Consider the following 22641-nt stretch of genomic DNA (forward strand, 5'->3'; position numbering starts at 1 on the left):
ACAACATCAGAAACTTTTTAGTATGATCATCAATAATACCTGATAAGAATAATAATTTCATAATATTAAAGATAACTTATTAATAATGTATAATGTATGATTTGGACTGTATTCAAGTCTAATATTAATTTGCCATCAATGTTCTGTTGTTAATCTATTGGCTGATGGCAGAGGGAAAGTGCTGCTCATGTATTAAGTGAGTTTAGACGCCCTCTGCCGGTCAAAGGATATATATACACCAAACTCTGAGCTGAAGCAGAAAAATCGATCTATCATTTGGAAAGATGAATGTATAAGCATGTCCATTTGTATATGCATGTCCAAAAATTGTGTTACCATTCAAACTTTTAAGTAGGCTAATAATAATATATAAAACAGATTTTATAAATATATATATATATATATATATATATATATATATATATATATATATAATCTTTCTGAGTGCACGCAGTGCAGCAGAGTGACGTTATTAACTACATTTCCCATGATGCCCTGCTCACCGCGGATGTTTTTCGTTAACCGGACACACGTTTCTGCTCTCAAGCTCTGATCCTCCTGCTGTCATTAACATCACAAACCGGCCGTCGGTGATCACTGGAACACCTAAACTAATCACCCCGTTTTCTTTGATAACAGAACCCGCTGTTATTATTGTCGTCAGTTCGGAGGGTCGCGATGTTCCTGTCGTCGGTACCGGCGCGCGTCCTGATGCGAAGGTCGCGGAGTCTGTCGCCGTGTCGCGCGCTGCAGACCAGTCACGGTGAAGCCTCCCGCTTCCGAAACCTCTGTGAGCTCGAACCGAGCCGGAGCCCGGTGGCCAGCGGCTCACGAGCGTCCAGGAAGAGTGTTTTGAGTGAGGAGTCGCACATGCAGTACCATCAGCTGGCCAGCAGGTGGCGCGTCAGTCTGGAGGGCCGCCGGAGCAGCTGGGCGACGCTGACCGCTGCGGGGCGCTACAGAGACGGACACGAGAGCGGCTCGGACACCGCCGCTGCTGCGGGCGTCATTTCAGCCGCGGCGCTCGCCTTCTGCCTGAAGAAAGACAACGATGATAAAGGTATAAAGCGACAGAAGCTCTTCTGCCACATGAGAAAAAAAAAAACATGCTTTGTAAATCACAATTATGACACAAAAAGTTTAATTTTTGACCTTTTAAATAATATTTATGAGATGGAAAAAACGAAATTAGGACATGAAAAGGTGACATGCTGACTTAAAAAGACTTAATTATGACCTAAAAAGTCGAGCTTCTGACATACTAATATTTATGTGATGAAATATGAGATAAAAAAAAGTTTAAATTATGACTTAAAAAGTCATGATTGTGACATAAATCTAAATTATGGCAGATTAATACATAATTATGACATTATAAGTCAAAGTTTTGATATACTAAGTAATATTTATGACATGAAAAGTTGAAATGATGCAATGAAAAGGCAACATTTTGACTTAAAGTCATATTTATGATCTAAAAAGTCAAAATTATGACATTAATATTTTTAGGTAAAAAAAAAAGTCAAAATTATGACATACTAGATCAATTATGAGCTGCAAAGTCAAAATCATAACTTTAAAAAAGTTATGATTATGACAGAAAATTAGAAATTGTGACATATTAAGTCAAAATTATGACACTAATATTAGATGAAACGTTGAAATTATGACATACTAATATTTATGAGATGAAAAATTGAAGTTATAACACTAATATTTATGAGATGAAAAGTTGAAATTAGGACATACTAATATTTATGAGATGAAAAGTTGAAATTATGACACTAATATTTATGAGATGAAAATTTGAAATTATGACATTAATATTTAGATGAAAAGTTGAAATTATGACATACTAATATTTATGAGATGAAAAGTTGAAATTATGACACTAATATTTATGAGATGAAAAGTTGAAATTATGACATACTAGATCAATTATGAGCTGCAAAGTCAAAATCATAAAAAAAGTTATGATTATGACAGAAAATTAGAAATTGTGACATTGTCAAAATTATGACACTAATATTAGATGAAAAGTTTAAATTATGACATACTAATATTTATGAGATGAAAAGTTGAAATTATGACATTAATATTTAGATGAAAAGTTGAAATTATGACATTAATATTTAGATGAAAAGTTGAAATTATGACATACTAATATTTATGAGATGAAAAGTTGAAATTATGACATTAATATTTAGATGAAAAGTTGAAATTATGACATACTAATATTTATGAGATGAAAATTTGAAATTATGACATTAATATTTAGATGAAAAGTTGAAATTATGACATTAATATTTAGATGAAAAGTTGAAATTATGACATACTAATATTTATGAGATGAAAAGTTGAAATTATGACATTAATATTTAGATGAAAAGTTGAAATTATGACATTAATATTTAGATGAAAAGTTGAAATTATGACATACTAATATTTATGAGATGAAAAGTTGAAATTATGACATACTAGATCATTTATGAGATAGAAAGTTATGATTATGACAGAAAATTAGAAATTGTGACATATTAAGTCAAAATTATGACACTAATATTAGATGAAAAGTTAAAAATTATGACATACTAATATTTATGAGATGAAAAGTTGAAATTATGACACTAATATTTATGAGATGAAAAGTTGAAATTATGACATTAATATTTAGATGAAAAGTTGAAATTATGACATACTAATATTTATGAGATGAAAAGTTGAAATTATGACATACTAGATCATTTATGAGATAGAAAGTTATGATTATGACAGAAAATTAGAAATTGTGACATATTAAGTCAAAATTATGACACTAATATTAGATGAAAAGTTAAAAATTATGACATACTAATATTTATGAGATGAAAAGTTGAAATTATGACACTAATATTTATGAGATGAAAATTTGAAATTATGACATTAATATTTAGATGAAAAGTTGAAATTATGACATACTAATATTTATGAGATGAAAAGTTGAAATTATGACACTAATATTTATGAGATGAAAAGCTGAAATTATGACATACTAATATTTATGAGATGAAAAGTTGAAATTATGACATTAATATTTAGATGAAAAGTTGAAATTATGACATTAATATTTAGATGAAAAGTTGAAATTATGACATACTAATATTTATGAGATGAAAAGTTGAAATTATGACATTAATATTTAGATGAAAAGTTGAAATTTATGACATTAATATTTAGATGAAAAGTAGAAATTATGACATACTAATATTTATGAGATGAAAACTTGAAATTATGACATACTAGATCATTTATGAGATAAAAAGTTGTCTCATAATATTTATGAGATGAAAAGTTGAAATTATGACACTAATATTTATGAGATGAAAAGTTGAAATTATGACATACTAGATCAATTATGAGATAAAAAGTCATGATTATGACAGAAAAATAGAAATTATGACACTAATATTTATTAGATGACAAGTCATACTTTAATTATAACATTCTAAATCATTATTTTGACTTGGTATGTCTGAATTTCGAGTTTTATAATTATATTATAAATATAATTTATTTATAATATAATTAATAATTGTAATATTATAAAAGACGTCAAATAATTTCTGCATTCTGATGTCATGATTATGATCAGCATAGCAGGGTTTTATGTGGCAGAAGTGATCTTGCATGTGAAGCTCTGCACACACTGCTGAAGCTCTGGGATGTTGTTGTGTTTCAGCTGAAGCTCTTCTAGACGCGTCCAGATCCAGTAACACTGAGGAGGTGATCAGGTGAGACTCGCATAAACAACATTCAAAACTAATACATAATCAAAAATGACACTAGACGCATTCATAGTGTTACAAAAAACCTCTAACCCCGTGTTTTCATGGTTTAAATCAGGGCTTTTGGGCATATTACCTCTGGTGCTCAAAATAAATAAAATAATACATTTGACGTCAGTTTAAAATGTCTTTATTCATCCATGTACCCTATAATGTGCTCTAGAAGAAAATGAAAGTCAGTTTATGGGCCAGTTGTTCAAGTGTGGATGTTTTGTGTAGATTTCATCCTGTCATCACTCGAGTGTTTCTGAACATCACGTGACTCTGAGCTCATGCAGTGCTCACGTGTGTCTGCTAGAGGGCGCCAGTGATTGTGTCTTTATTTCATCAGAACATTATATTGTGTTTGAGAGACCTCAGCAGAAATAAGAGCCTCACAGTTATTAGTGGTGTTCATTATTTCAGTCTCATTTTTACTCTTATTTGTATTATTTCTATTTATTTATGATAAAATTTATTTCAATATTTAAAATTACATAACAAATGTGTGTGTGTGTGTGTGTATATATATATATATGTATGTATATATATATATATATATATATATATATATATATATATACACAGAATAAAATATTATGATATAATTAAACAACATGATAAAAATTAGAATAAAATATATAAAAATATATTATTTTATTCTATTTTTTAATATTTATATATATGATAAATATATTTGATATGATATCACATTATTAAATATGATAAATAAAAACATTTAAATGTGCATATATACATACTTATTTATATTATTTTATTCTATTTTTTGTTAAATATAATTTTATTTATTTTATTCTATTTTTATATATATATATATATATATATATATAGAATAAAATATGATGATATAATTTAACAACATCATAAAAATTAGAATAAAATAATAAAAATATATATGTTATATTTATATTATTTTATTATATTTTTGTTAAATATAATTGTAATTATTTTATTCTTTTTTTAATATTTATATATATGATAAATATATATGATATGATATCACATAATTAAATATGATAAAATATGATAAATAATAACATTTAAATATGTGTATATATACATACTTATTTATATTATTTTATTCTATTTTTTGTTAAATATAATTTTATTATATTATTCTATTTTTTAATATTGATGAGTGTATATGTATATATATATGTGTGTGTGTGTGTGTGTGTGTCTATGCATGAATTTATGTGTTTATATATATATATATAGTTGGAAATTATGTAGGTAATAAAATCAGTAGCAAAGGTAAAAAGTGGCAAAAGATGCATCTGTGGACCGTCTGGACGTCTATTAGAAACTAAAGAAGCAGCCGTGAGTGTGTGTGTGTGTGTGTGAGTGTGTGTGTGTGTGTGTGTGTGTGTGTGTGTGTGTGTGTGTGTGTGTGTGTGTGTGTGTGTGTGTGTTTCTGCCGTTTGGGCCCCAAAAGGCGAACAGTGCAGATGGCAGTGAAGTGTGTGTGAGACACCAGATGTGTTAAGTGTTTTAAGTTAGAGGTCAGTCTGCTGAGAACGAGTAAATGTCGCAGCTCACTGTTGACTGTAAACACACACACACACACACACACACACACACACTCCCTCAGGGCAGGTTTGCTGTCTGTCCTCTGCAGAATCTCACTCACTGTCTTCCTCTTTCTCTCAGGTTGTTGGCGGAGGGAACCGATCCGAACACTCGACACCGCTTGGGCTGGACGGCTCTCATGGTGGCCGCCATGAACAAACAGCACAAGTGAGACCCTGTGTGTGTGTGTGTGTGTGTGTGTGTGTGTGTGTGTGTGTTTACAAATGTTTGTCTCAGGCCTGATCACTCTGAGCTCTTAATTACTGCTTCATTAGCTGCTGCTGTACACACACATACATGAGAGTGTGTGTGTGTGTGTTCATTTGCTCTCTGTGAAGTGTGTGCGTGTGCACATGTGTGTATGTGCGTGTGTGAACTCTTTACCCAGAATGCTGTGGCAGAGCTTGTGTGTCAGAGACCCACAGAACCTTTCATTTAATTCAATTAAAGCTCACTTAACAAACACACACAGACGGAGGAGAGACAGAAGGAGAAAGAGGGAGAAGGTCGCCAAATCCAATTTTTGGAGTCAGTGTCACCCCTCGTTTGAAACAGGAGTCATTTCACTGTGTCAACACACACACACACACACACACACACACAAACAGTCTCACTCATACTGTGAGATACAGTTTTATCCTGTAATATGTTCCTTGTATAGTTGTAGAAGCATGAATTGAGAAAATCTGGCATATACTGTACCTGATATTTATCAAAATGAACCGATATCGAAATCAGAATCGAATGGAAATCGATTTTAAATCATGAAATTTGTGTCAAAGCCATAATAATATGGTAGTACAGAGTCAAAGTCAGCTTTCCATCTGTTCTCTCTTATGACTCCATCTCTGTTCATCCATCAAACATGCAGTGTGTGTGTGTGTGTGTGTGTGTGTGTGTGTGTGTAATAATACATCACTTCTCTTTTCAAGTGAGCTTGATAAAAACAGACGCCTAAACTGTTGAAAACGTCTTTCTCTCACTCACCGAAAATTGATTAATGGTGTTTCTATCAGTGTCTCTATTGAAAATATTGTCGTTTATCACAGACGCCTGACTGCGTGAGCTGTGTGTGTGTGTGTGTGTGTGTGTGTGTTCCTCTCTCTCTTATGAGTGGCATAACTCACTGTTGCCGTGACGCACAGTCCTGTGTCTTCCTGTCATTCAAAGCCCCTGGTGACCAATCAGAGCTGCAGGGGAAGCGAGGCTCCGCCCACACTGACTGTGATGCATGAACGACCTTCATCTCTCACATGACTCTTTCCTGATGCTCAATCTGTTTATTAGTTGGATTGATCCGTCTGATCAATTAAAAATACCGCAGTACATGTGGATGATGTTAAAGGATGTAGTTTACTCGAGTCTTGTCAAGTTAACTGTAATTTATTGTTTTTTAATGCCTTTTTCCCTATCAGATATTTTAGTAATCAGAGGTGTCATTCGAAAGCTTAAACACCAAACAACCAAACAAAATTTGGTTAGACATTCAGCTTTGATTTTATAGAAATTTTTGAGTCCAAATTATTTTGTAAAATATGTATTTTGTATAAAATAAAAAATTTTTAGTTCAGTACTTTTGCACTACAGTAACCTTCTGTAGCTTTATTGCATTTTCATTTTTTGAAGCTGCTCGCATTGAGGTAAAAAATTACCAATTTTTTTTTTCAGTGAAAAAAAATGTATTATATTTTAATTCGATAATGTTTTATTATTTAATATTTTGTATTTTTAGAGGATTTTATGGTACTAAATTATATTTATGGAATAATTATGATCCATTTATTTAACTTAAGCTGTGGTAAATCTTAAATCTTTGGAGCACAGACTGAAGTTTGGTCTCTTTTTAAAGAAGACACTTGGCAGATTATTGCTGAAAGTGAAAAAACTTAAAAGTGAATTTTTTTTATAGAAGTTTATTATTATGAAAGATGCACAAAATACTATTTTTGAATGTTATATGAAATATATATTTTCTAAAACTTGTTTTACTCTGAAGCCATAAATCTAAACAAGTCGTGTTCCAAATTTGATGTTGATATCTCAAAAATTGAGCTTTCAGTCAGATTTTGTTTGGGCGCAGTACCAAACGCTGCCACTAGATGAAATTCGCTTCCCATTAGTTTCCAATGCGCTCGTTTTTGACCACAAACAATACAAGTATGACTATTTTTTCAGGACCATTTAACCTTTTTGTGTTCACATAGCTAGTGCCAAAACCTTTACCAAGTTTAGTACCATTTAAAAAAACAAAACGTAAATTTTTTCAGTTAAAAATGACCGATGAGCACCAGAGGGTTAAACAAGCGCAACTTATAGACTGTCTCTTTTTCTGTATGTGGCTATTTTTTGACCAAGGTTTTGGACTTTACGCTCATAGTCAAATGTCTAACAATATAGTTGAGTTGTGGTTTATTTGTGTGAGCCGCCACAGGTCCTAGTAATGGTTCTGTACGGTCACAGGACTGTGAAGAGAATGAGCTGATATAATCAACCGCTCTCAGTGTGTCGGGCTGTTAAAGTGTTCAGGAGATCAGACTGTGAGATTCACACAAATCTGTTTAAACTCCTCTTCAGTGGTGTCAAATATACACCAGTATCAGTTCATATCCAGACCAGATTCAGTTCATCAGTGTCCTGCACTGCAGCATGCTTTATAATTGATTTAAAACTACTTTAAACCTGCATTTTCTGTTATCATTCTTTGTCTTGCAAGACACTACATGGAATATTTGTATACTTTTATAGTGAAAAACGTCAGTCACAGCACTTAAAATCACTTAAAACTATACTATTGCTTCATATCACCATTTCAGACTGTGTCAGATAAAGGAAACATCCAAAATGTGCAATGATGTCTTCTAGGACTGTAATTATGTCATTTAAAAGCTTAAACTCTCAAAATTTATCCTGTAAAACTGTTATGAAATTGGACATTGCATTACCATGGAAATTATATTTAAAACCTTTTAACGGGCTCAATTTTTGTAATATCAACTCAAATTTCCAACACAACTTAGTTAGATGTGGCTATTTTACAGTTCAAATTATTTTGTAGAATATATATTTTGTATAAAATATAAAATGTTTAGTTCAGTACATTTGCGCTACAGTAAACTTAAAATTTAAAAAGTGTGGTGATTTCCTCAATTTATTTATCCTGTGAAAACCGTTTTGAAACGTATACTTGGTACTTTAAAACCTTTAAAAAGGCTCACTTTTTGTGGTATCATCTTCAAATTTGAAACACAACTTGGTTAGACATGTGGCTATTGTAGTCCAAATTAGTTTGTAAAATATATGTTTTGTATAAAATAAAAAAAAAATAACTTAAAACTTAAAAAATGTGCAGTGATGCCATCTTGGAGCAACAGATATTCCCAGGAATTTTGTAGTTGACACTTGAGGCATCTCAATAGACTGAATTGTCATTTTTAATAAATTCTTAGGATATAATTTAATAAAATTAGATTTTCTTATATTTATATTTTTAAATTTAAAATAAATTTAAACCAATTTGCATAAGCGATTAGACCATCATTTGCATTCTTAATCAAAGTTTTAGTGAGAGAGAACTAAGGTTGTTTCATCTGCAAACATTATTGGAGTAAGAATATTTGAAACTTTCGACAAATCTTTTATATAAATAAGAACTAGTAAGGGACCCAGAACAGACCCCTGAGGAACCCCACAGAGTAATCTTGTCTTTTTTTAATAAAGTCTTTTATTAAAAATGTAATTTTTCAACCATTTATATGTAATATCATAAAAACCATATTTATAAAATTTTCCAATAAAATGATACTTAATTTCTCTAAAAATACTACAAGTAAATTCATGACTTTCAAGTGCAAGGGTAAACTTGTCAATCAGGTGAAGCAAAGCCATAAGTAGAGTGTTTTTACAGAATCCATACTGATATTTGTAAAGAATAGAATTTGAATCTAAATGAAAAAGAATCCTAAAATCAAGTCAAGTCAAATGTATTTGTAAAGCGCTTGTCACATTACAGAAAATCATCATGTTAATGTTTATGATACCTTCATTCCTTCTAGTTGCATTTAGCAGATTAGAGCTGGGTCATGATATAGTCACATTTTACATTTTAATGTTCATGCAATTTGTGAACCGCACGTGAATCCCGGAGACAACGGCGGTCTGGTTTTTGTTGAGTTGTTGAGTATTTCGCGTCGGGATAGACGCTCCGATAGCGAACCAGCTCCACCGTGATCAAAGTCTGAGACTGTTGCTCTTTTAAAAGCAAGAAGGATATGCTTTAGACTGAGATGTTTGCTGAGCTTTGATGTGTGTGAGACTGTTTGCACTCTTAACCCAGCGACGGCCACCACCCAGATCTGTCCATTCACGTGGACAATGACCAGCAATGAAGAGGAACCCTTGTTGACCGTTCCGATCCAACGGCACAACGCCTCACTCCAGGATAAAGAAAGGAGAAGTGAGAGAGCGAGGTGAAAGGGGCTTCTGGAGAGGGGGATTATCCCTCATTTAGGGCCTGAGAAGGGCGAGCCGCGGTGGGAATGTGCTGGGATTATTCTGGAGTGGGTGGGAACAGGGCATGTTTTGTTAATGAGGGCAGCGGATGAACTTTAGGACGTAACCGCTCGCATTCATTTCATTGCAACATGTTGTGATAATGCAAAGAGATTTTAACACTCAATGAAGATAAATTTTCTCTTGTAGAGAACTGAACGTTGTGACGTTACTAACTGAAGCACATAACGCCAGTTTCTCCAGTCGCTAGCTACGTTTTCCCGTCTAGTTTTGAGGCAAAAATACTGGTTTGTGTCACACTGTGACAGAATTTAACAGATGAATTTACACTAAACACAATTAATGAAATTAGAACTGGAACTGAATTGAACTGGGAATTATGTCGGATAATATACATTTTTTGTAGCTCCATCAATACAAACGAAATGTAAATTAACCTGTTAAAAACTGGTAATTAATTTGAGTCTCTGGACAGCATTTTGGATCTTCTGTTTTTGTTTTGTTTTTGTTGTTTGTTCATCACTATGCTTTAAATTCAGTTCTCTATTGCTTTCCTATTGTATTAATTATGTTTAGTATACATTTATTTGTGATCCTTGTTTTGTACCAGATAAATACTGATTGGAATTGCAGAAATGACATGATATAGACTGTTAGACTGTTTCATAGTTTTATTAAAAGTGTAAAATCATGTTTAAGTGTAATTGTTTTGTATAAATAAGAAATAGTAAGGGTCCCAGAACGGACCCCTGAGGAACCCCGCAGAGTAATCTTGCTTTGCTAGAATAGCAACACTTCTATTAAAAATTAACTTTTTCAACCATTTATATGTATTATCATGAAAACCATATTTATACAACTTTTCTAATAAAATGTAATGATTAACTGTATCAAAAGTTTTTGACAGTAAATTCATGATTTTCAAGTGCAAGGGTATCCTTGTCAGTCAGGTGAAGCAAATCCATATAAGTAGAGTGTTTTTCCAGAATTCATACTGATGTATTAAAGAACAGCATTTGAATCTGAAAATCTTAAACAAGTCGGGTCAAATGTATTTGTATAGCGCTGATCACGATACAGAAAATCATTGTTAATGTAAAATCATGTTTAAGTTTAATTCTGTCTCTAATTAAGAGCCTCAATGTTTTGTCCCAAAAAATACGAATTGAATTGCAAAAACGGTATAATTCCCAATTCACTGTAGTTATTTTTCAATTCAGTTCTATAAATCAGTGTTTTCTAGTTTGGTTTAATTCTGTCTCTAAGATCCTCATTGTTTTGTGCCAGATAAATACTAATTGAATTGCAAAAACAAAAGTGATCTCATCTTATAGTTAAATATATAAAGATAATGGCCAGCTAGTTTTGTTGTGTTGCTGTATAACTAGTGTAACTAATGGTTCAAATGAGCAGATTGGTTAGTTTAACCAGTTTAAATCTTGAGCAGTGTGTAGTTTGTAAAGTATCTTCACTAACACTTGAACACAGATGCACTTTGACCTTTGCTCGTACCACCTGTCAGATACAGATATGCACTGGACAGCTGGACGTGTGTGTGTGTGTGTGTGTGTGTGTGTGTGTGTGTGAGCGAGCGGAAGGAAGAGTCCTGCCTGAGGTGTGTTTTGTAAACACAGGTTCACAGAGGCAGGTGTGTGTCCGTATGTTCACTGTGATCTCGTCATGTTTTGATCTCTGTGTAGAATAATGTCTGTAATAACTCTGATCTGTCCTGATATTTTAAAGCGTTCACTCTCTTTGTGTTTTCTTGAATGTTTTACTACCATATAAATATATGAGCAACAATTTCACAACAATTTTACAACAATTTCTAATATCTTACTGGGTTTTAGGGTCAGAACAGTCGTAATTGTGATTGTTCAACTGTATGAAAATGAATTAGGTTGTGTTTGATTTAATTCTTTGTGTGTGTGTGTGTGTGTGTGTGTGTGTGTGTGTGTGTGTGTGTGTGTGTGTGACATTTCCTGCTTTAGGTTGATAAATTGAATTGTTGAATTTTTACTTTAGTTTATGAAAGAGTTTAATACAGATCATCATGCAGAATAATATCACACTCCTCAGTAAAGGAATCAGCAGTTTCTGTGCGGTTGAACTCTTTTGGGGACTCGACACACACACTTGTGTTTGGGTTTGTGCTTTGCTCAGGGTCACTACTCTTTGGTCTCCCACATATGTTCCGTTTTCCCTTAAAACTCGCAACATCTCATACATAAACATTCTGACCCTGAGAACATCGTCCAGACGTACTGCTGCAACTGAGAACATCCACTGAGAGACTGAATGTACTGCTGCTCAGAACTGCAGAAATGGTGCCAATCTCTTAGTTGTAGTACCTTCATTTCCAGATTTAAGCATTGTGTGTGTGTGTGTGTGTGTGTGTGTGTGTGTGTGTGTGTGTGTGTGTGTGTGTGTGTGTGTGTGTGTGTGTGTCGTGGTCTCTATAGCACACTTGTTTGCTTTGATGCAGCACTGACTCTTTTTGGGAGTGTGTGTTCCGTTAACTCAAGTGTTCTGGAACCCGAATGGCTCCGGGCCAGCAGCGTCTCCACGACAACAGTGGACCCTCCCAACACACGCTTGACCCGCCCTGTCTGTCTGTCAAGATACTGACTCACTGTTCATATACACTACCAAAAGTTTCTGTCTGTGTGTCGTGTGAATGTTTATTTTTTAGTTTTCATATTCATTGTGAAACACTTTCATTATTCAAATAATGTGACGCAATAATTTTCTAAATATTTAACAATCATTATTCAAATAATGTGACGCAATAATTTTCTAAATATTCAGAAATCATTATTCAAATAATGTGCGGAAATAAAATTCGAAATATTTAACAGTCATTATTCAAATAATGTGTGGAAATAATATTCTAAATATTTAGCAATCATTATTCAAATAATGTGAGGAAATAATATTCTAAATATTTAGCAGTCATTATTCAAATAATGTGAGGAAATAATATTCTAAATATTTAGCAGTCATTATTCAAATAATGTGAGGAAATAAAATTCTATATATTTAACAGTAATTATTCAAATAATGTGATGCAATAATATTCTAAATATTCAACAATCATTATTCAAATGTGACGCATTAATTTTCTAAATATTCAACAATCATTATTCAAATAATGTGATGCAATAATATTCTAAATATTCAACAATCATTATTCAAATGTGACGCAATAATTTTCTAAATATTCAACAATCATTATTCAAATAATGTGGCGAAATAATATTCTAAATATTCAGAAATCGTTATTCAAATAATGTGTAGAAATAATATTCTAAATATTTAACAATCATTCAAATAATGTGACGCAAAAATATTCTAAATATTCAACAATCATTATTCAAATGTGACGCAATAATTTTCTAAATATTCAACATTATTCAAATAATGTGCGGAAATAAAATTCTAAATATTCAACAATCATTATTCAAATAATGTGTGGAAATAATATTCTAAATATTGAACAGTCATTATTCAAATAATGTGAGGAAATAATATTCTAAATATTGAACAATCATTATTCAAATAATGTGATGCAATAATTTTCTAAATATTCAACAATCATTATTCAAATAATGAGCAGAAATATAATTCTAAATATTTAACAATCATTATTCAAATAATGTGATGCAATAATATTCTAAATATTCAACAATCATTATTCAAATGTGACGCAATAATTTTCTAAATATTCAACAATCATTATTCAAATAATGAGCAGAAATATAATTCTAAATATTTAACAATCATTATTCAAATAATGTGATGCAATAATATTCTAAATATTCAACAATCATTATTCAAATGTGACGCATTAATTTTCTAAATATTCAACAATCATTATTCAAATAATGAGCAGAAATATAATTCTAAATATTTAACAATCATTATTCAAATAATGTGATGCAATAATATTCTAAATATTCAACAATCATTATTCAAATGTGACGCAATAATTTTCTAAATATTCAACAATCATTATTCAAATAATGTGGCGAAATAATATTCTAAATATTCAGAAATCATTATTCAAATAATGTGTGGAAATAATATTCTAAATATTGAACAGTCATTATTCAAATAATGTGTGGAAATAATATTCTAAATATTGAACAGTCATTATTCAAATAATGTGAGGAAATAATATTCTAAATATTCAACAATCATTATTCAAATAATGAGCAGAAATATAATTCTAAATATTTAACAATCATTATTCAAATAATGTGATGCAATAATATTCTAAATATTCAACAATCATTATTCAAATGTGACGCAATAATTTTCTAAATATTCAACAATCATTATTCAAATAATGAGCAGAAATATAATTCTAAATATTTAACAATCATTATTCAAATAATGTGATGCAATAATATTCTAAATATTCAACAATCATTATTCAAATGTGACGCATTAATTTTCTAAATATTCAACAATCATTATTCAAATAATGAGCAGAAATATAATTCTAAATATTTAACAATCATTATTCAAATAATGTGATGCAATAATATTCTAAATATTCAACAATCATTATTCAAATGTGACGCAATAATTTTCTAAATATTCAACAATCATTATTCAAATAATGTGGCGAAATAATATTCTAAATATTCAGAAATCGTTATTCAAATAATGTGTAGAAATAATATTCTAAATATTTAACAATCATTCAAATAATGTGACGCAAAAATATTCTAAATATTCAACAATTATTATTCAAATGTGACGCAATAATTTTCTAAATATTCAACATTATTCAAATAATGTGCGGAAATAAAATTCTAAATATTCAACAATCATTATTCAAATAATGTGTGGAAATAATATTCTAAATATTGAACAGTCATTATTCAAATAATGTGAGGAAATAATATTCTAAATATTGAACAATCATTATTCAAATAATGTGATGCAATAATTTTCTAAATATTCAACAATCATTATTCAAATAATGTGCGGAAATAAAATTCTAAATATTTAACAGTCATTATTCAAATAATGTGACGCAATAATATTCTAAATATTCAACAATCATTATTCAAATGTAACGCAATAATTTTCTAAATATTCAACAATCATTATTCAAATAATGTGGCGAAATAATATTCTAAATATTCAACAATCATTATTCAAATAATGTGGCGAAATAATATTCTAAATATTCAGAAATCATTATTCAAATAATGTGCGGAAATAAAATTCTAAATATTCAACAATCGTTATTCAAATAATGAACAGAAATAATATTCTAAATATTTAACGATCATTATTCAAATAATGTGATGCAATAATTTTCTAAGTATTCAACAATCATTATTCAAATAATGTGTGGAAATAATATTCTAAATATTGAACAGTCATTATTCAAATAATGTTTTGAAATAATATTCTAAATATTCAACAATCATTATTCAAATAATGTGAGGAAATAATATTCTAAATATTGAAGTCATTATTCAAATAATATGCTGCAATAATTTTCTAAATATTGAATATCAATCCAAAAAATGTGCAGATGTGCTGTTTTATACATATTAATGATAGTCTCCCTGTCTGTTTGTCATGGGAATGTTATTAAATGTTATTATTTGTAGATTCTGGAAACTGTGCAGTTTTGGTATAATTGGATTTAAGTGCAGCATTTGATACAGTGAATCACTGCATTCTTTTAAACCGGTTAAAAACTGAGGTTGGTGTGATTCAGCCTTAGAGTGGTTTGAGTCCTATTTTACTGAGAGGAGTTTCTCTGTGGAGATGAGTCAGTTTCATTCACCGCCTGCTTCTGTTAAGGGTGGGGTGCCACAGGGCTCCATTTTAGGCCCGATTTTATTTTCCTTATATATGCTCCCCTACATTACATCTTTGAATTTCATAAGGTTCCATATCACATTTTCAACAAGGCTAGATTACTGTAATGCTTTATATGCTGGTATCAACCAGTTTTCTCTATCACGTTTGCAATTAGTTCAAAATGCTGCAGCTCGCTTTTTGACGGGGAAGAAAAAACTTGAGCACGTCACCCCTATTTTGGCACACTTACATTGGTTACCGGTCAAATTTAGAAATTATTACAAGGTTTTAGTTTTTGTATTTAAAGCCTTGCACGGTCTGGCTCCAGTTTATATCTCAGACCTTATGTGTCCATATTCCACTCAAAGATCTCTCAGATCATCTTCTGACAAATTATTACCCGTTCCATTGTCTCGCTTGAAATCTAAAGGTGAAAGAGCCTTTTCCGTATTTGCCCCTAAGCTGTGGAATTTGCTACCTCAGTCAATTAGGTTTTCCTCCTCCCTATCTGTATTCAAGTCATCTCTGAAAACATATATTTTTTTCTCAGACCTATTCATAATTTTAGATCTGTTTGTCTTAGTGCGTTAAAATCTTAGTCCTGATTTAACTTGCTTTTATGGTTTATGTTGTTGATTTCCATACTTACTATTTCTTATACGACTGTTATCTTTTTATTGTTTTATTGTGAAGCACCTTGGTCAGCAGAAATGTTGTTTTAAGGTGCTATATAAATAAAATTGACCTTGATCTTATCATATTAGAATAATAATAATGAGCACTGTGTTTTTATTAACTAACATTAACAAAGATTAATAAATATAGTAACAAATGTAATGCCCATTGTAAATTAATGTTTGGTACTTTATTATAAAGTGTTACCAAAATATCTTTATAAAAACATAAACATGTTTGGAAATTTAGACAATTTCCAAACACGTTTATGTTTTCATAAAGATATTTTGGTAATACTTTATATTTAAATATGTAAAAGGTTCAAGATTCTCAGTGAATCTCAATGGCTAAAAGCAGTTTGACCTGATCTCTAAAGATTCACATTACTGTATGAACTCGAGAACATATTTAGATAAACAGTTTAAAATCGATCTTATACTTGACAAAAACCAATTAAATCGCCAAAAACATGCAATGTGATCTGTATGTTCACTGTATTCATATATTGTGCTGCACAGATTGAGATGACGCTGTTATTAATGATTGTGTGTGTGTGTGTGTGTGTCAGTGTGGTGAAGGTCCTGCTGGAGGCGGGTGCTGATCCAAACCTGGGCGACGACTTCAACAGCGTGTATGAGACGGCTCGAGAGAAGGGCGTTCACTCATTAGAGGGTGAGACGGCCAACATTGATATGTCATCATCATAATCTTCATTGTTATTCATAAAAAACATCCATGCACACATGTAAACAGCAGGAGTGTGTGTTATTACAGAGATCAATTTTAACGCACTCATTTTGTGCTGTTTGCATATCGGCACACGATTTATTTAGCAGCGTGTTATTTGTAAGTGTTTTTCATCACACACACACACACACACGTGCAGCACTCACGCGTGTCATATCTGGCTGCTGTATGTATATTACTCACATTTGTTTTGTTGGCAGTTTTTTGGTCTTGAAGGAGCATCTTTCCCTGAAGCACCATGATGAATGAGTGTGTGTGAGTGTGTGTGTGTGGAATATGAGAATATTCCACGAGACTGTGTGTGTGTGTGTGATGGATCGCTGGGCTCTGGTCGTCTGACGGTTTATTGGGTTTTGTTGTGATTATCTGGCTCTTAGACATTAGTTACCCATGACGACCCGCCTGACAGCAGCCCAGAGAGAAAATATGTTTCTGTACACGGACAGAAGAAAAACACTGTTGCAGCTTTATGATTTATTTGTGTGTGTCTGCGCGGAGAATAATCGCACGCTTTATGCAAGCGGTTTTACATGCGTTTGTTCTTAATTCAAACGGTTTGTCTTATTTTAAGAACGCCGTTGAACATCATCAGCCACGCTCCTTCATTTGAACCGTCTCGCTCTCTTTCTCTGTCTGTCTGGGACTCGCTTTCAGCGTTTTGTTTTGCAGAAAACTCTACATTTGTATTGCCAAATAAAAATAACGTACAAATAGACCAGATGGAGTAAACGAGTAGCATTAAAGAACCCATGAAATCAGTTTGCTTTCTCTCCTGTTTCCTGTTAAAACAGGAAGTTGGGCAGGACATGTGGAATGCCCTTGAGTACAGGATGATGTCATCAGTGTATATATTTATATATATTTATTTATTTTATTTTTTTCATGAGTATATTTGTATATTTGACCTTTAAAAGACACTCAATCTGATTTTTTTTTTTTTTTTTTTTTATCTGACTTTTTTTTTCAATCTGAGCTCTCGGGCACATTTTGAAATAAAAATGTAAATTAAAAAAAAAATGTAAATGAAAATTAAATAAAATGTCTGTATGGCATAAAATTGGAAGTGCAACAATCATTCTTGTTATTCTTCTTCTTCCATTTCTTCCGCTAAAATTTGGCACACTGATAGAGGCCCGTCTGAACTGTCACAATAGCAAATTTGGAGTCTCTAACTCAATCTCTCTAGCGCCACCACCTGTCCAAATTTTCACTCATGTTTATGCTTATAACTTATGCTAATAATGAACCATAAGGACTAGAAACAAAATTATTTTTTCCTCTAATTCCTTGGTTCAAGAATATTCGATTGCATCTCTTATGTCATTTTCCGTCATTTTGAATTTTTCGAAAAACATACTTTTTCAAACTCCTCATAGGCCGTTGCTCCGCTTTTTCCAAAAGTTAAGCCAGATCATCTTCAGACCATGCCGACACAAATATGGAATTCAAATATTTCAAAAATATTTACGTGCTTATAACTTTGGATTTGGTTGACTTATTTTCACGAATCCTTGTCGAGTCCAACGATATCAAACATGCTAGGTTTTGGCTTATGGTTTGTCATTTAAACGACTTTCGATAATATCTTTGAAAGTGTAGGAAAATCGAAAAAATAGGTCATTGACTATAAGTTAATGACCAAAATGTTGATGGAAAGTGGAAAAAAATGCAATCAAAGTCAGCTGTGGGTCATTTTTTTAAGTGTTCATGCATATAAATGTCTATAACTCATAAACGAAATGAGATATTTTCACCAAATTTGACACGCTTATGTATGGGGTAAGTTGAGGACACACAAAAAAAGTGGTTTGACCACTTCTCTATAATTGAACAAAACATGAAATTGGCTCTAACTACAGGACTGTTGGTCTGACTTCAAAATTGATATTCAGTGTCTTTGTCTCAGTTACTGTCATAGTCCATTATGACATTGTTGGTCTGCTGCTAGCTTCCTTGTTTGCTTCTGTTGTTCTTGGCCCCTTATTTTCTGCTTGCAGCTATATTGTGTGACTGTTATGTGTATATTGTGTTATTGTCGTAGTGATGGGATTTTATGAGCTGTTGAAACGTCCGAAATCAATTATTATTGTCATCTTTAATGAGTATATTTGCATATTTGAGTTTAAAAATATAGGCTTGACCTAAAAGACACAATACTGACTGATTTCATGAGCTCTTTAACACGTATAAAAAGTGAATTTAAATTAAATGTCATTATTTAAAATGTATGGTGTAAAAGCAATGAAAATTAAATAAATTATTATATTATTTAGTAACTTGAATTACACAATTAAATGTCTCTGTCTCTTGATCTAGTTTTATAATTGTCTGTATTATTGTCGTAGTTTCTTCACATGATGTGATGAGCTTGTGAAAGGTCTGAAATCAGTTATTATTCATTGGTTAGTTCCTGTAATTGAATCAGATGTACGCTCTGATATTTAGTAAAGCAGCACTGGAGTATTTCAGTGTTTGTCCATCCTCTTGTTCACAACATCACAACCAACCTGCTTTCATTTCAAATAATCAAATAAAATTACCCTTTTTTTTTAGCAGCTTTTCATTACAACGTTCTGTTTGTCTGTCTGTCAGTGTTGGTGAGCAGAGAGGACGAGTTCAGTAATCGTCTGAGCAGTCGCGCTTCTTTCCGTGGCTGTTCGGCTCTGCATTACGCCGCTCTGGCCGATGACCTGCGGACCGTCCGGATGCTGCTGGATGCAGGTGAGAAAATACACTCATTTTGAAGAGATGCCCTTGATGGAGGAAATGTCAATACGCCCATCTTAATACAGCCAGGCTAACTTTGGCAATAGCCCTCCATTAAACTTAACAACAAACTAGTCTGGCTTTGACATAAAATAGCATCGCACAAGAAATGCCACCAAAATTAAAAAAAATGACCCCAAAATTCAAGATATGAATTGCCCTTGTATGAGTTCTTGTATTTTGTGTTTATAACATAATGTAGTTAAGCAATATCACATAAGCAAGAGTGCTATTTTCCTGAATATCAGCATGATTGCAAAATGTGGTATTCATTTTATACAACAGTTAAATAAACAATAAGCTGATTATATGAACTATTTCAGTGTCAGTTTTTAGACACGTTGATATTTTTGACTTTATTTTGCTAACGAAAATAGTTCGTTCTTGAGTGATTCACCATTTCTTAATGAATTGGGTGAGTCAATGATTCAATGACCTATTCATAAAGTCAATGGACACTTGCTTCTTTCATGAATGAATTAGCCGGTTTGAATGAATAGGTTGAATGAATAATTCAATTACTCACTTATTACGACTTTCCACCACCTACTGGCTGTTTTAGTTTCATATAATAGTAACATTTTATTTTCCCCAACATTTCATATTTCTATATTCAAAATGTTATATTTGGAACATTTATCTCATAACATAATTTAGGGAATTGTTATATTGTTATATTTCTATATTATATGGTTAAGCAATATCACACAAGCAAAAGTGCTGTTTTTCTCCAATATCAGCATGATTGCAAGTGTGATATTGATTTTATACAACAGTTCAATAAACACAAAGTTAATATTGTGAGTTATATTTGAGACAGTGTATTTTGTAGTTCCATTTCTTTTGATTCAATGATCCATTCATAAAGACATTCGCTTGATTCGTTCATGAAAGAATCAGTCGTTTGAATGAATCGGTTGAGTGAATAATACAATGACTCACTCATTAAGAAAGTGACTCGTGGCCACCTAGTTGTATGCAGCAGTAATTGTAGTGTAAATGCTGTTAGATGCAGCTTCTGTGCCACTTCTGCAGTGCAAATATTGATGTTGTTTTCATTTGATCGGTAACAGCCTATAGTCTCTTATTATTCTAATTATATTTATTGATTAAATGTAAGAATATGACATAAAAGATGATGCATACATCTAATAAGGTTAGAATAAAATTTTAATACCTTTTAAAGGTGTAAAAAACAATGTAAATAATGGAAAAGTTCATTTCTGTCACTGCTGTGAAGCAAAATACAGCTAAATATAATCAAATTATTGTTTACGACAAAATATTGAGATATAAAATAGTGATGTGCTCTTTAAGTATTGAAAATGAGTAAAAGTGATCAGACGCACTTTAATACACCTGCTGGAGCAGAAAACAGGTTTGTGATGAAAGTGTCTGTATTTTACTCTCTCTGTCTAATATAGAGCAATGCTTCTTCCTGTTTGCCTGAGGCCGGCAGGCTTAACCTTTGACCTCTGGAGTGTGTTATGTGACCCACACATGAGAGGTGGCAGGAAGGTGTGTGTGATGTGATTTACATGAGTGTGTTATTATAGCCACAGGGCTCACACACACTCACGCTTTGTAACTCTTAAATACGCTGTGTCTCGGTCTGATGTCTGATGTGCGGTTACACACTCACTTTAAGCTTCCACACGTTCTATAAATCATTGGATGTTTTCTGGAGCAGATGCATTTTTAGATTAAAGTGACAGAAATGACCCGAAACAAAGAACAAAATCGCTCGTTTTGATGCCGAGAAATTGGATTATGGCGTGCAGCGCATTACCCATAAGTCTTAGGGGAATGAGGCCACGCCCCCTCAGACAGAGCAGCGCCGTGTGTCCCGGCGAGGTGTATCTATCACAGCGATGACATCATCAGTGTGAGACAGTGCCATGCTAATGCAATGAGAATGAGATGGGAGCGCATTACAGGAGCGTCTGTCTGTCTTCTCCGTCTGTCTGTCCCTGAAATATGCACATCCCTACAGCCTACATAGACAGCACTGAACAACCAGCATGAAAACAGAATTGACTCTACTGACTGATAATAATCATAAACTTTATAGATATTGCACCAAAGCTGCATTTATTTGATCAAAAATACAGTAAAATAGTGAAATATTATTCCAGTGTAAATCAGCTGTTTTCTATGTGAATATATAGTAAAGTGTAATTTATTCCTGTGATCAAAGCTGAATTTTCAGCATCATTACTCCAGACTTCAGTGTCACATGATCCTTCAGAAATCATTCTAATATGATGATTTGCTGCTCAAGAAACATTTATGATTATTAACAATGTTGAAAACAGCTTCATGTTTTTGTGAAAATATACATTTTATTTCTCATGATTCTTTGATGAATAGAAAGTTCAAAAGAACAGCATTTATTTTAATATTTTGCAACATTATAAATGTCTTTTTCACTTTAGAGCAGTTTAATGCACCCTTGTTGAATAAAAAAATCTTTGAATAATAATAAATATAAAATATAGCTGCGCAATTTTATTTAGCAAGAATGTGACCACTTAAATCGTAATAGGAAAAGACCATTTACCACCAATACAGGCAATTTACCTTTGGAAATATATGGGTTTTAAAACTTTTTAACAGTTATAGCGCCACCTATAATCCGATCTCCATAAAAGTATGCATGCTTCTTTAGAATCATGTGCCACATGTGCTCACGTAATGATGTGAAGTTCTGAGTTTTTGTTTA

At 32.0% G+C, this 22641-nt stretch overlaps 1 protein-coding gene across 1 annotated transcript in view; it reads left to right on the top strand.

Annotated features, from left to right (window-relative positions):
- The first annotated feature begins 486 nt into the window (after nt 1-486).
- Nucleotides 487-22641, top strand: part of LOC125248505 (caseinolytic peptidase B protein homolog) — a 39526-nt gene continuing 17371 nt past the window's right edge. Inside the window, exons 1-5 of the mRNA XM_048160424.1 lie at nt 487-1060; nt 3719-3770; nt 5475-5561; nt 16975-17078; nt 19746-19874. Coding sequence (XP_048016381.1) covers nt 679-1060; nt 3719-3770; nt 5475-5561; nt 16975-17078; nt 19746-19874 — 754 coding nt within the window. The 5' untranslated portion in view covers nt 487-678. The remainder of the gene's footprint in view (nt 1061-3718; nt 3771-5474; nt 5562-16974; nt 17079-19745; nt 19875-22641) is intronic.

Source organism: Megalobrama amblycephala, linkage group LG16 (genome assembly GCF_018812025.1).
Source record: "Megalobrama amblycephala isolate DHTTF-2021 linkage group LG16, ASM1881202v1, whole genome shotgun sequence".
In the NCBI taxonomy this organism is placed as follows: domain Eukaryota; kingdom Metazoa; phylum Chordata; class Actinopteri; order Cypriniformes; family Xenocyprididae; genus Megalobrama; species Megalobrama amblycephala.